Source organism: Mus caroli, chromosome 2, assembly GCF_900094665.2.
Source record: "Mus caroli chromosome 2, CAROLI_EIJ_v1.1, whole genome shotgun sequence".
Taxonomy (NCBI): domain Eukaryota; kingdom Metazoa; phylum Chordata; class Mammalia; order Rodentia; family Muridae; genus Mus; species Mus caroli.
Window position 1 is genome coordinate 78,098,191 of NC_034571.1, and position 15,654 is coordinate 78,113,844.

General features: G+C 40.9%; 1 protein-coding gene across 2 annotated transcripts in view; it reads left to right on the forward strand.

The window, feature by feature from the left end:
* Itgav (integrin subunit alpha V) overlaps positions 1 to 15,654 on the forward strand; it is an 83,105-nt gene that overhangs the window by 36,899 nt on the left and 30,552 nt on the right. For both annotated transcript variants that reach the window (XM_021184288.2, XM_021184294.2), the window contains exons 5-13: positions 520 to 581; positions 2,347 to 2,392; positions 4,482 to 4,607; positions 5,342 to 5,386; positions 7,159 to 7,202; positions 7,548 to 7,604; positions 8,883 to 8,935; positions 9,938 to 10,140; positions 15,186 to 15,377. In XM_021184288.2, coding sequence (XP_021039947.1) covers positions 520 to 581; positions 2,347 to 2,392; positions 4,482 to 4,607; positions 5,342 to 5,386; positions 7,159 to 7,202; positions 7,548 to 7,604; positions 8,883 to 8,935; positions 9,938 to 10,140; positions 15,186 to 15,377 — 828 coding nt within the window. The remainder of the gene's footprint in view (positions 1 to 519; positions 582 to 2,346; positions 2,393 to 4,481; positions 4,608 to 5,341; positions 5,387 to 7,158; positions 7,203 to 7,547; positions 7,605 to 8,882; positions 8,936 to 9,937; positions 10,141 to 15,185; positions 15,378 to 15,654) is intronic.

Genomic DNA, 15,654 nt, shown 5'->3' on the forward strand with positions numbered 1-15,654 from the left:
GTAGAAAATGTACATTATATAGAGCACATTGCATCTCATAATATTTTGTGAGATTTTAAGTTATGTATTTATTTTGCATACTCTCAATGTTTGATGCATTGTGATACAAGCTATAATATTTCTGTGAGTTGTGATTGGAAAAAGTAGTTTAATTCAGCTGTGGCAACATGTGCCTTAATCCTAGCACTTGAAAAATAGAGAAAGGAGGATCCTGAATTTGAGTCCATAGATTGTATGGATAATATAGTGGAATTCTTAGGATCTTAGCTGATCTTTCTGGTCCTTGGTGGCTGGCCCACATGCTCTACTCAGCAGTGTCTCTGTTTTGTATCTGGGATCAGCAGATGGTCCTGATGAGCAGATGAACATGGGAGCTAGTGTAACAGTAGCCGGGTGCCTGAGGGGGTGCTGCAGAGAAACCGTGGTTCAACAACAGGAGGTTTATTTCATGCTTTGTTTGTGTTATTTGCTTGTTTTGAGGTTTGTGTATATTTCCCCCCCCTTTTTTTTTAATTTTAGAAAATATTGATGCTGATGGCCAGGGATTTTGTCAAGGAGGATTCAGCATTGATTTTACTAAAGTAAGTTCCCATGTAAGATAGATTCAGATCTTCCTTTACTGACTCAACTGGCTTTAAAAATATGTGCTCCTTACTTCAGCTTTTCAAGAATTATTGTGTTTTAATGAAAAAGTATGATGAATTGGTCCATTCATTTTGATATTCATTTCTTTCATTTTGTTATTCTTTGATTTATAATATTATCCCCTTCTTCATAAATATTGCTTATTTAAAATGGTGAGATAGCACAGTGAGACTGGGGGAAGGTAGAAACCCCGCTTAGTAAATGATAGGTAACTCTGACGGCATTGGAGTTCCCAGGGCAGATGAGATGGGCTCAGCCAGTGAGGGCGCTTGCCACCCAAGCCTGATGACTTGAGTTCAGTCCCTGGGACCCATATGAACTGACTCTACAAATGTGTCCTCTAATCTCCATATGTACACCTCCCCTACTTACATCATGCCCAACACAGACACAACATAGACACACATACAGACACACACACAGATACACACAGATGCATACTCATAACTTCCACATCTACACATCCTCAAACACACTCTCTCTCTCTCTCTCTCTCTCTCTCTCTCTCTCTCTCACACACACACACACACGAAATTTCCACTTACGGAAAATTATAGACTATTACAGTTTTGTTTTCAACTGAAATTGTTTTTTCACAAAAGCTATTAATAGGATTTTTTTTTTTTTTTTTTTTACAAAATTAGTTTAATTGCATGAAAGCTGAGAAACGAATCTGTTTGCCATCTGTTTTTTGTCTGTAGGTGCCAAGTGAAGCCGAGGCAGTTTAATCATGGTGGAAAATCTCATGAGCAGGATTCTAATTTTAATTAAGCTGACATGCTCCTTACACTCGATAGTTTTTAGTCTAGCTAAATAAAGAGTTCATCAGCATTTTTAAAGACAAACTTTCTTAAGTATGCTTCTTTATGATTTTTTTGTTTATTTTAGCATCTTTTTTTTTCCTCAGCTGTCTAAACGTGTTGGATATCAAGATGATAATATTTAATACATTGATTTAAAGTAGAGCTTCCTGGCCCTGGGGGGGGGTGGCACACACCATTATCCCAGCTCTGAGGAAGCTAAGGCAGACGATTGCAAGTTCCTAGCTACCTTGGCTACACAGTGAGACCCTGTTTCAAAGCAAGGACACCCAAAGTAACAATAACAGCAATAAATGTGGAGGGTAAAGTTACAGGTGCATTTGGGAGGGAAATGGCCTGCCTCTAGCAAGAAAAAAATTCCAAGACACCATCATGTACAAACACAAGATACCTTGAATTAGACCCTTACAGTTTGTTACGGATTTTTAAAAATGCTGGTGTCTTTACTAAAATTTTCCCTCTGAAGCCACATATCTTTAGGTTTGTGAGATACTAAAATAGGTTTTCTTTAGCAGAACATTTCTTAGAGATCATTAGAAAATTTATCTTAAGTAATTGTAAATCTACTATAGGAAGTTAGCAAACTTTTTCATATTGCAATCAAATAATATTCCCACCAGTACTTCCTTCTGAATGTACAGAATAGCCCAGATCTTCAGAAAAAAATGTTTCTGTGTTAGATGAAGTTATTACATTCCTTCTTAATTCCTCTTGGAAGTTACTTCATACTGCGGAGGCTGAGATGCTGAGGCAACAGCTTGTGACTTAATTATGATGTTTTTAGTCTGTGCATAAGTACCTGTAATGCTTAGTGCACTGAGGGTGGGGTCCATGCTCATGGTTTTTAAGCATCGCACTTCTGTTCTGTGATTTGATCTAGGCTGACAGAGTACTTCTCGGTGGTCCTGGTAGCTTTTATTGGCAAGGTAAGTTCAGAGTTTTCAAATGAATACTAGTCTACTCACATGCCCATGGTATATTTCAAATTATACTAAAAAAGAAATAGAAAATGTAATTTAAGTATATAAATTATCTGTTATTCAGTATTTTTAGGAAATAATTTGATGTGTATTCTATGGTGTATATTAAATGAACATATATTTTAGATAGAAAACAACAATTTTAAAGGTGAATTTAAAGTAAACATATAGAGTAATTTTTAAAAGTTTGTTTTGTTTTTGTTTTTTGTTCTTTTGGTAAGTGGTTTGTATTTTATTTTTATACTCCAGACACCATGGCATATGCATTAGTAAGTATAGCCTGCTGAAAGCTAGGTGTTTTCAATTGCTTATTAGAATACCCAAATGATTGCTTTAGTCTTTCTAATCACTGCCCTTGAGGACTTTAAAGGTTAGCTTTTAGCTGGACATAGTGATCACATCATTAATCCCAGCATTCATGAGGCAGAGGCTGGCAGATCTCTGAGAGTTCAAAACAAACACATAAAAACCCAACTTAACTTTTAAAAAGTAATTAAATTGGTGGTGATATAAAGATAAAACACTGTATCCATTCTAGAAAAATCTTACTACAATAGCCATCTCATTGCTGACATTTTGAGGGAGGGAGGGAAAAAAAAGAGAAATCACGCAGTAGAAACAATGTTATAAGACATTGTATACAGTGTATACAAGACTAAAATCCAAAGAGTATCTTCATTTGTTTGATTTGTTAGAGAAACATATTTATGTAGCTAATATGCTCCTTGTTTAGTTTCTGTTACAGAGAGCTGTTCACAAGGTCATAGCTCTCCTTTCTAAACAGCCCAGTCTAAGGGGCTTTGTTTGCAAGCACTAGAAAGGACATGATATGACTGTATCTGTTTGAAAGTCTTCTTCACTTTGATTTTTGCTTTTTCTTTCACTCTGATTTTCCGTATAAGGCTCTTTCTGGGAAATTCTGAGCTTTCATTCCGTGTCTAGACAGAGATAGAGAGAAAAGGGAAAAGGGGTCAGTGGTGGCACATGCTTTTAATCCCAGCACTTGGGAGACAGAGGCAGGTGGATCTCTGAGTTTGAGGCTAGCCTGGTCTCCAGAGTGAGTTCCAGGACAGCCAGGGCTATACAGAGGAACCCTGTCTTAAAAAACCAAACAACAACAACAACAACAACAACAACAACAACAAAATAAAGAATAAATGAAAAGTTGAGAAGACATCTAGAAAAACCAGGCATCAACAGCAACAGCCTGGGCCACTCTGAGAGACACACTAGCTAAGACAGAAAAGTGTGTGTTCTGTGAGTTATGCAGCTATTGGAAAGTTTTAATTACATTTTATTTCTGTGAAACAAAGGCAGCATTTTAAGAAGGTGCAAATGAAGAAATAAGGGCTGCTGCTTTCTTGTTAGGCAGAACTGCTCTGACAGCTTCCGTTTATAGCCTGGAGTGTGCCACTTCCTGATGGAGTACTTATAGGCCTGTGGGGCTTCAACCCCTAGCTCCCAGTTCAGGGGAGAGAAAACGTAAAATACCAAGCTTGGATTTGTTTTTCTTCTTACTAAGCATGCCTTAACCTGTTAGTGTAGCCAAGCGAGTAGAATTGGGTATTTCTTCCAAACAACTATGAATGAAGCTAGATTTTGTGATTCTCAGTATCCCATTAACTTATTTAAGACATCTCTTCTAAGATGTATTGATGTATTGATATCATGTTTATATAACTGGCCTGCAATATACAATTAAAAGGCTCAATTCACAGAGGATTATTTTACACAAGGTTTTTTTTTTTTTTTTTTTTTTTTTTTTTTTTTTTGGTTGTCAACTTGAGACTAGTAATTAGAAATAGTAATGTCTAGTCAGGATCTGTAGGAAGCCCAGCCCTCAGAGCTGAGGCAGAAGAATTGAGTTCGAAACCAGCCTGGAGTACATAGTGAGACCCCATGCCACGAACAGCAAAAGGAAACGAAACACCAGAAATAATAATCATATCTAGCCGGCACTTTGTTCACGAAGGCACCACTCTGATGTTCCCTTGAGAGGGCTACTTCACTCATTCTTGTCTTCCCTCCACCACAGGTCAGCTCATTTCCGACCAAGTGGCAGAAATCATATCTAAATATGACCCAAATGTCTACAGCATCAAATATAATAACCAATTAGCAACACGGACTGCACAAGCAATTTTTGATGACAGTTATTTGGGTAAGTAAACACAAAATATACAGTTGCCTGGAGATTTGGGATGGTTGCCCTGTAATTTTGCATATACTACTTTAAGTAAAAAAACAACAATCACTGTGAACTAGGTTGTTTAAAAAGCGTCAAAGGGGCAGACAGCGTTGAATGGGTGTTGAACACATAGGTTATGCTCTAATTCAGCAACTAAAACGGAAGAAAGTGCTGATTGTACATGGCTAGTGATAATAACCTTGAAATGTCACTCCTGTGCTCTGGGCGTTGTCTGTGTTTCCTTCATATTGCTTATATAATCCTCGCAAGTCTGCCGCACACACCATTTCCATGTCTGTGTGATGAGGAATGATGTTGAGGGTCAGGGCAAGCTGCTTGCCCATTGTACCAAGTCACGGCGGAGGCCTTTTGACTACTGGCCTTTTGGACACAGGTTTTGGTCTGAGAATACATCAGTGTTTGTTCTCCCTCTTTAAGTTTCTTTGTTATTTATGGAAGCAAGTCACACCACGAGGGGAGGACTTGATGACTGAGAATCTGTTAGTCCTTGTACCTGCAGACTTCCCTGTCTTTAACACTCCTTGTCTTAGTTTTCTAATACGAACCGGATGCTCTTTTTGAGTACTTGACCGACTCGCTTTAAACTTTTCTTGTCACATGTGTGTAAATTCTTTACCCCTGGAGGAGAAAGAAGCGTCAAAGAGTCTGAAGAGAATCACCGTGTCTCACCTTTCGTTCCTGTCTAGGTTACTCTGTGGCCGTGGGAGACTTCAATGGTGACGGCATTGAAGGTAGGAAGAACTTGGGTTACCCATCGTGTTCTCCAAATAAGCGCTGGAAACACAAAGGCTGGAAAGCTTAGCAGTTTGCAATCCTGGCTGTGGAACATACAGAAGGAAGAAAGTGTCAGAGGGGTGGGGTTTGGGGGGGGCGGCAGGGGACAAGTTCTGCCTGGCAGGACTGCTGGGGGCCTGGAGCTCTTTGCCTGTCCCTTTTGAGGCCCTGGTAAATTCTGTCTGGGTGGAGAGGCTTTTCCTCTTCTGGGTTATCTGTGGCTTGTGGTCATAGTCAGGAGCAGGCTGTTCCTCCTTCCTCCTTGCCCTGCTTCCAGTGTAGTCAGCCTGGAAATCACATAGGTCCTGCTTCTGGCCCCAGCCACAGTCTCATTTCAGCTAGGTATTGTTTTTCCCTACTGTAATATAACTCCCCCCGCCTTGATCTTTCTGTTCCTGTTTAATAAGATGGTGAGTCATTTGAGGGCTTACATGCATGTTTTTGAGTTCCTGGCTGTCCTTGAACTCACTCTGTAAACCAGGCTGGCATCAAAGTTAATCTGCCTGCCTCCACAGAGATCCTCCTGCCCCTGCCTACTGAGTGTTGGTATTAAAGGTGTGTGTGCCACCACTCCTGGCATATTTGAGTTCTTTTTTTTTTTTTTTTTTTTTTTTTGTTTTTCGAGACAGGGTTTCTCTGTGTAGCCCTGGCTGTCCTGGCACTCACTTTGTAGACCAGGCTGNTTGTAGACCAGGCTGGCCTCGAACTCAGAAATCCGCCTGCCTCTGCCTCCCGAGTGCTGGGATTAAAGGCGTGCGCCACCACGCCCGGCTCATATTTGAGTTCTTAATACTGTTTTTATAATTTAAAATGCAAGGTAGGTTACTTTGTATCCAACATCGATCGAAAAGGTCTCTAGTTTGTTTTCTACTGAATTTATAAAATTTAAAGCTCTCTGGTAGAGTACCTCCATCTGTAAATTCCAGTGTTTGTCTTAAAAATGAGTAATTAAGCCGGGCGTGGTGGCACACGCCTTTAATCCCAGCACTCGGGAGGCAGAGGCAGGTGAATTTCTGAGTTCGAGGCCAGCCTGGTCTATAGAGTGAGTTCCAGGACAGCCAGGCTACACAGAGAAACCCTGTCTCGAAACCCCCCAAAAAAAGAATAATTAAGTTTTTTTTCTTTTCTTTCTTTTCTTTCTTTCTTTTTTTTTTAAATGGATATTTTCTTTATTTACATTTCAAATGTTATCCCCATTTCCAGTTTCCCTCCCTCCTGGACACCCCCTATCACATCCTCCCCCCACTGCTTCTATGAGGGTGTTCCTCCACACATCCACCCACTCCCACCTCCCCACTCTTGATTCCCCTACACCGGGGCATCTATTGGGCATTCATTGGACCTAGGTCCTCTCCTTCCATTGATGCATGACAAGGCCATCCTCTGCTACATATGCAGCTGGAACTATGCGTACTCCTTTGTTGATGGCTTAGTCTTTGGGAGTTCTGGGGGGTCTGGTTGGTTGATATTGTTGTTCTTCCTATGGGGTTGCAAACCCCTTCAGCTCCTTCTGTCCATTCTCTAACTCCTCTATTAAGGACACTCAGTCAAGTGGTTGGCTGCTAACATCCACCTCTGTATTAGTCAGGCTCTGGCAGGGCCTCTCAGGAGACAGCCATATCAGGCTCCTTTCAGCATGCACTTCTTGGCATCCACAATAGTGGCTCAGTTTGGTAACTGTATATGGGATGAGTCAGTAATTAAGTTTTTATTCCCCCCCTTCTCCCAGATTTTGTCTCAGGAGTTCCAAGAGCAGCAAGGACTTTGGGAATGGTAAGATGAAAAAGGTGTTTTTAAACCTATGGGGGAGAAGGGGCTGGGGTCAGAAGATATCTCAAAAGCATGAGGTCTGCTATTTGGATTCCGGGTGGGCATCTGAAAGGAGGCCCATCACGCTGTAACCCTGGTGCTGTGTAGAGACAGGTGGACCCCTGCTGCTCACCATCCAGTCATCATACAAATGAACGACTGTCTCAAAAAGTGATGAAGACACTCAACTTTGACACATGTACAAGCACCCTTCCCCTCCCCCCATGCCCATATCTCCACAAACATATTCATATACCACCCCCATCTGTAGATATCATTAATTTTAAATATCTCATTTTTTCTACACAGGTTTATATTTATGATGGGAAAAATATGTCCTCTTTACACAATTTTACTGGTGAACAGGTATGGTATTAAAATTCATACCCCGTTATGAAAATTCACTGAGGAGAGTGTAGAAAGTGAAAATACAGAAGTCATCTGCAGAGTAGCCTGACACACGCTGCAGAAGGCCCCTCTTGCTGCTGCTGTTCAAGTCTGCGTGACAGATTCCATTTCCAGTGTGTTATCTTGTGTCAGTCAGTGTTTTGTGGAAATAGTTTAATAGGTCCATACATACAAAGCTATAAATAGAACTATGACAGGCTTTGGGGTTTTTTTTGTTTGTTTGTTTTTTTGTTTTTCTGAGACAAGGTTTCTCTGGATAGTCCTGACTGTCCTGGCACTTACTATGTAGACTAGGCTGACCTCAAACTCAGATCTTCCTGCCCTCTGCTTTCACTGCTCACCTGGTTTCAGATATTTTACCTTTGTTTTTAAACAGAATATCTTGGTTTAGCAAATCCTTTTGTCTCTGTATATTATAGCTTGTTTTTCTTTGCTGCTTTTTAAAAAATAAAACTTATACAAAAGCATAAAATTTCCTTGATGTCATCAGTGTTTCCTTAAAGAATTATCCAGTTGGGGCCAGGGAGAATTACCCATGAAGCCTTTAATTCCAGCACTAGGGAGGCAGAGCCAGGTGGTTCTGTGAGTTTGAGGCCAGCCTGATCTGCAGAGTGAGTTCTAGGACAGCCAGGGCTACCCAGAAAAACCCTGTCTCGAAAACCCCATAATCAAAAGAAAAGACAAGACAAGAAAAGGATGGCTTACGTGTTTTAGTTTTATCAGATGCCAAAAGCACAATACAGGTGTGTGTATTATTGATCGCATATGCATAGCTGCATTGCAAAATATAAGTTCTTCAGTTTAGTACAATCCATTCGGAGTGAGTAGAGATGTTTTATAATATTCTCGTTTGTGTGTCTCAGAGAACTAAGTTACAAATTGGTAACAACAAAGGAGAAGTTCCACAGTGGGCAGAGAAAGATCCTCCCAGTGTTTGTATGCAGGCTGGGGCCTCTTTCCTGGCTGCATTAGGTTCAGAGAGAGGAGGAATGAAAAGCCTCATGGCTTAGGCCCTGCGATGATGGACATGAAATGTGTTCTGCTTATAAATCTAGAGAAATTAAAAAAGCCTCATTAACGGATGGCCATCGTCTTAGGAAACAGACAAAAAGACATTGCATTGAAACCCTAAATGCACAGAGAAAGAAATCAGCCTTTCTCTGAGATATAAATATTAGTGTAAATGTTCATCTGGCTGAATGAAATGTAAATGTTTTGTTCTATCTTCTTCTTCAGATGGCTGCATATTTTGGATTTTCTGTAGCTGCTACTGACATTAATGGGGATGAGTAAGTTTTAAAAAAATGTTTCCAGAAACCATTTTCCTCTGTGTTTATAAGTGCTTGACTAAAACTAAACAGTTTTTCTTCTGTTTCTTTGTCTCCTTCCTGTTAATCTCCTGTCATTTTAAGAAAACAAGTTGATGCTCCCTAATAATAAATATGAGGAAACCCTTGAGTTGGTCCTAAATTTTAAAATAGCTCTAACACAGTGGTTCTCAACCTTCCTGATGGTGTGACCCTTCTTCATGTTGTGGTGACCCCAACTAAAATTATTTCATTGCTACCTCATAACTGTAAGTTTGCTACTGTTATGAATCTGATGTTACAAATATGAATGTAAGCATCTGATATTAAGAATATCTAATATTCTGCCTCTAATATTTGCCTCTGACCTAACCAACCACTGGGTCAAGACCAATCGGTTGAGAACCACTATCTTAAACCAGGACAATGTAATTTTATGAATGACCTACCATTGAGCCATGTAGCTATAAGAAGCCTGCAAATGGGTGGGAAGTAGAGATTGAGTGAAAAAGAGGAGTTTTAATAAGAATGTGCTGATGAGGAGCTGGAAAGACTGCTCAGTGGTTAAGAGCACTGGCTTGTCTTGCAGAGGGCTTGGGTTTGAGTCTCAGCACCCACTTGGTGGCTCATAACCACCTAAATCCAGTTCTAAGGGATCCAAAGCCCCTTTCTGGCATCTGAGGGTGCCAGGTACACATGTGGGACACAGACACACATGACGACCTGGTACCCCCTTAATCCTAGAAGAATCAGGTGGATCTCTGTTAGTTTGAGTTCTGCCTGGTCTACAGAGCAAGTTCTAGGACAGCAAGGGCTACACAGAGAGACCTTGTCTCAAAAAGCCAAACCAACCAACCAACCAACCCAACCAACCCAACCAACCAAATAAAAAAACCCACCCGTAGAATAAAATAGAAAATTAAGAGAAATAACAACTGTCAGATAGAGTTTGATTTTGTGTGTGAGGATGTTCTCTTCTTTCAGTTATGCAGATGTGTTTATTGGAGCCCCGCTGTTCATGGACCGAGGTTCTGATGGGAAACTCCAGGAGGTCGGCCAGGTCTCAGTGTCTCTGCAGAGAGCAGTGGGAGACTTCCAGACTACAAAGCTGAACGGCTTTGAGGTTTTTGCCAGGTTTGGAAGTGCCATAGCTCCATTGGGAGACCTGGACCAGGATGGCTTCAATGGTAAGATCCAAGCGCCTTTCTGTGTCACCAGAGGAAGTCCTAAAACGCCATGTACAGGAGCTCCTATGTGCAAACCTCCCGGAAAGACGGAGAGCACATCACTGACACCAAATTTAAAAAACAGATTGCTATTTCTTTTTCCTTAAAAATGAGCAAAAAATGTCAAAAGCTTTCCTGGGCTAGAGATGATTCAATTCTGAAAGCCTTCAATCTCAGGGAGCCCTCTGCATCCTGCTGCCTGTCAGTGCCCTCTAGTGTCCATTTGCTTCCAAGTGAAAAACTAGCTCCCAGGCTTTGTCAAAGCAATAATGACTTAAAGCCTAACTCAGGCATGAGTTTCCACTAGAGTTTTTTTTTTTTTTTTTTTTTTTTGTCGAAGCTTTATAGTGAAACCTCAGAGAGAGGTTATATGTCTTTTCATGGGGACTTGTTAAATGGCTTATGCTCATTGTGTTATGGTGGTCTTATATTTCAGTAGTTACAGATACCTTTTAAAATAAAAGTTGGCTTTTACTACTACACAGCTCTTTTCCGAAGCCTGAAATACAGATTAAAAATTAGATACATAAAATATAGGTTACAAGGATTTTTGTAAAAGAATAGTGAGGAGAGAAGAATTGTTGGTTTGTTTGCATAATCAGCAATATATTTGGGTTTAAGCAATATATTAGAAAGTTACTAGGAAGAAGACTTGATAAATTCAGTAGTACAGATGACTCTGACTGCATAGTGGAAAGGAAACACCTCCACTCCTGCCCTGTGGAGAGCTGTGTGTCACAGGCCAGTTTGAATAACCATAGAAGATTTCAGACTTAGCGAATAACTAGACCAGGGTATATTTTGCTTCCTAAAATAGTCTTAAATCTTTTTTTTTTTTTTTTTTGTCATCAAAGAACATAGCATTCAACCTTAGAATAAAGCTTATAACAAGTTATGGAAAGACCACTGTAGGTCACTGCTCACTGACAGTAAAACCTGGAGGTAAGAAAGAAAACTGTATTTGATTTTCTACCTTGTGTAAAATTATCAGGTCCCTTTCATTTCAGCTGGGCTCTGGCTCCCAGGCTTTCTGGAACAACTAAGACAGAAAGCTGTTGCTTTGTTCCAAAGGTATTCTAGTCACTTTAAAGTCACATTTCCTGGACATTGTCATTTTGCTTTTCATATTTTTGTTATGTTATTTGACAGCATGTGTAAACAACAGCAAAAATCTTTGAAAAGATTTTTACAAAGAAGTTTTACTGTTAGGAGATAATACCTTAGGAGGTGTTGATGGTCTGTAGGGAACCGTGAATGGTAAATCTTTAGTGGAAGATTACCTGAGCCATGTTTATGTAAACATGCATTTTTGTGCTGTTAGTTCCAATCTCATTTTGTTCAGATCTGGTAACAGTGAATGCCTGTTTCAGTCCTCCACCTCACTAGGTACCAGCAAAAGGCGAATTAGTTACGTGTTGCTGTTACCAGATATGAAGCAACTTAACGGAGTATCTTAGTTAGGGTTTTACTGCTGTGAACAGATACCATGACCATGGCAACTCTTATAAGGACAACATTTAACTGAGGCTGACTTACCGGTTTAGCAGTTCAGGCCATTATCATTATCATCTTCATCTTCAAGGTGGGAACATGGCAGCATCCAAGCAGACATGGTGCAGGAGGATCTGAGAGTTCTCCATCTTCATCTGAAGCTTGCTAGAAGACTGTCTCCCACATGGTCTTTTAGCCCATACCCACAGGGACACACCCACTCCATCAAGGCCACACCTCCTTATAGTGCCATTCCCTGGGCCAACTATATTTAAACCACCACAGGAAGAAGGGTTTTCTTTGGCTTATAGTCTGAGAGCAGTGGCAGCAGAAGCAGAAAGGACCTGGTCTCTTGTGTCTATCTGCAGAATGCAGAGCACAGATGGGAAGTGAGGCCAGATGATAAGGCCTCATGGCCTGCTCCCTCTCCCTGAAACACTCATCCACTTCCCCAGTCAGGGTCCACCTCTGTGATGTCCCACAGCTCTCCAGGTCAGCGCCACTAGCTGGCGACCAAGAATTCAAACACAGAAGTCTATGGGCTGAGGGACAGGACATTTCACAGTCAAACCACAGCAAAATGGATGTGGAAAATGAAACATTAAGTTAGGCTTTGTATTGTTATGTAGACTCGGGTAATTCTGTGCAGTTTTTGTCATTATTGCCTAACAAAACAAAACAGAGGGAAGGGTTAAAACCTAAAGAGAATGCTCCACTATGGTCATAGCAGCCTTACTTATAGTAGCCAGAAGCTGGAAAGAACCCAGATGTCCCTCAACAGAGGAATGGATACAGAAAATGTGGTACATTTACACAATGGAGTACTACTCAGCTATTAAAAACAATGAATATGTGAAATTTCTAGGCAAATGGATGTATCTGGAGGATATCATCCTGAGTGAGGTAACCCAATCACAAAAGAACTGACATGATATGTACTCACTGATAAGTGGATATTAGCCCAAAAACTTAGAATATCCAAGATACAATTTACAGAACACATGAAACTCAAGAAGAAGGAAGACCAAAGTGTGGATAATTCGTTCCTTCTTAGAATGGGGAACAAAATACCCATGGAAGGAGTTACAGAGACAAAGTTTGGAGCTAAGACAGAAGGAAAGACCATCCAGAGACTGCCCCATCCAGGGATCCATCTCACATACAACCACCAAACCCAGACACTATTGCATATGCCAGCAAGATTTTGCTGACAGGACCCTGATATAGCTGTTTCTTGTGAGGCTATGCCAATGCCTGGCAGATACAGAAGTGGATGCTCACAGCCATCTATTGGATGGAACACAGGGCCCCCAATGAAGTAGCTAGAGAAAGTACCCAAGGAGCTAAAGGGGTCTGCAACCCTATAGGAGGAACAACGATATGAACTAACCAGTACCCCCCACCCCCCTCCAGTCCCCCAGAGCTTGTGTCTCTAGCTGTATATGTAGCAGAGGATGGCCTAGTCGGCTATCAATGAGAGGAAATGCTCTTGGTATTGCGAAGATCATATGCCCCAGTACAGGGGTATGCCAGGGCCAGGAAACAGGAGTGGGTGGGTTGGGGAGCAGGGCAGGGGGAGGGTATAGGGGACTTTGGGGATAGCATTTGAAATGTAAATGAAAAAATACCTAATAAAAAATTTAATAATAAAAAAAAAAAACTAAAGAGAACAGTAGTGCAATCCAGGGAGGAAGTGAGTTCATGACAGTGCAAGTGGCTCCAGACAGCAGCAGAGAGGGAGACAATAACTGTGTATGCAATATTGACGGGGTTAGAAAGAGACAGCTCATACTAAATAACCCCATAGACTAGAGCCATCTTTTGCTGGGAAACTAATCAATATTTTCATTTTTAATTAATGAATTTAATTAATTTTATGTATATGTATACATCAGACACGCCAGAATATACTGTAGCTGTCTTCAGATACACCAGAAGAGGGTGTTGGATCCCAATACAAATGGTTGTGAGCCACCATGTGGTTGCTGGGAACTGAACTCAGGACCTCTAGAAGAGCAGTCAGTGCTCTTAACTGCTGAACCACCTCTCCAATCCCAGTCAGTATTTTCTTAATGCATATGTCAATTTGAGTTATCTTTTAAAAACTTAGAAAAGGGTAAAAGGACTACTTTACATGATGCAAATACATATTTTCAAAGAATGACATATTCTTAGAGCTTGTGGCTACCAGATAGTCTTCTAGGTGCTGAAAATCAGAGGCTAGTCGAAGCTGGAATGATGGTGCACACCTTTAAGTCCAGTGTTCTGGAGGGAGAGGTAAGCAGATCTCTATGAATTTGAGGCCAGCCTAGTCTTCATAGTGTGTTCCAGGCCAGCTAAAGCTACATAGAAAATAGCAAAGCAAAATAGCAAGAAACAGAGGTTGATCACCTACACACATCCTTAGTCAGGTGGTGGTGGCACACACCTTTAATCCCAGCACTTGGGAGGCAGAGGCAGGTGGATCTCTTGAGTTTGAGGCCAGCCTGGTCTACAAGAGGGCGCTTGTACATAGAGAATCCCTGTCTCCAATAAAACAAAACAAAACAAAATAAAAAAGAGGGTAATCACCCACACACATTCTTGAGGAATTCAGCATGCAACAGGGTGAGTGTATATGTAGGAAATATTCTTTTTTAAAGAGCACTAGAATGGAGTTACCATGGTGTTTGAGATATTTCCAGCCTTGATGGTCTCACATAAAGAATGCACAACCCAGGCATGTTTAGTATGTCAGGCGATGTTACCAAGGAGGCATAAGGTTGTTAAGTAAGGACACTGAAGCAATTTGGTATAGCTGGTATCAGGGCCATTATAAGTCAAAGAGATGACCATGTTTGGACTAGCATCAGAGGAAGGAGGAATTGGTATGTTTATCTTCAAGCCACCATTTAGTGTCACATAGGATTGCTTTAAAGAATTAAAAATTTTGTGTTTATTTTGTTTCAGTATAAATTGAACAGAATGAAGAAGGCAGAACTTTGAAATTTATGAACTAGATTTTCATTTTGTAAGATAAAACTCACAAATGAATTAGAAGGAGGGGTCAAAAGTGTCAAAATGGACTTTTGATGAGTGTTTTTGTGTGTCCTCATCCACATCTGTAATGTAAGATGAAGCATTTTAGATTCATAAATCTGGTCTCTTGTCCAAGGTCAGACCCAGGGCCCCTGCCTCTAGATTAATGTCACTGTTGCATAGTTTTCCGTGAATCTCTTGAAGTACACTTCCCCCTTTTGTTTTCTGTCATCTTCAGAGAGTCTCGCTCTGGAGCCAGGCTGACGTTGAACTCAGAATCCTCCCGGGTTAGTCTCTTGAGTGCTGGGATTATAGGCTTGTTCCCCTGTTATACCCTAGACTGCTGTTCTGCAGAACTTTACCCCAACAGCTGACCTAACAGATGTGTTGTATGAAGAGTGTTAATACCAAGGATGTCTTCTGGCCATCCTGCCCACTTTCTAATTCACTATTCCTCTTCTCTTCATCCTCTTCACCCTGTTCCCTTTTGTCCACAGATATTGCAATTGCTGCTCCATATGGTGGTGAAGATAAAAAGGGACTTGTTTATATCTTCAATGGAAGATCCACAGGCTTGAATTCGGTGCCATCTCAAATCCTCGAGGGGCAGTGGGCTGCTCAGAGCATGCCCCCAAGCTTTGGCTATTCAATGAAGGGAGCTACAGATGTAGACAGGAATGGATATCCAGGTACTTTTCTGCAAATATGTGTGACTCTGGGTTTTTCATTCCCAAAGTATTAATTATTCTTTTCTTGTCCATCATCCCATTTAATGTTTAAACACTGATGAAGACTTTAAACAGCTCTTTTTGATGGGAGTATACAATATGAAATAGAAAGCCAAATGCACATTCCAAGGTTTTTTTTTTCCCCCGAGACAGGGTTTCTCTGTATAGCCCTGGCTGTCCTGGAACTCACTCTGTAGACCAGGCTGGCCTCGAACTCAGAAATCCGCCTGCCTCTGCC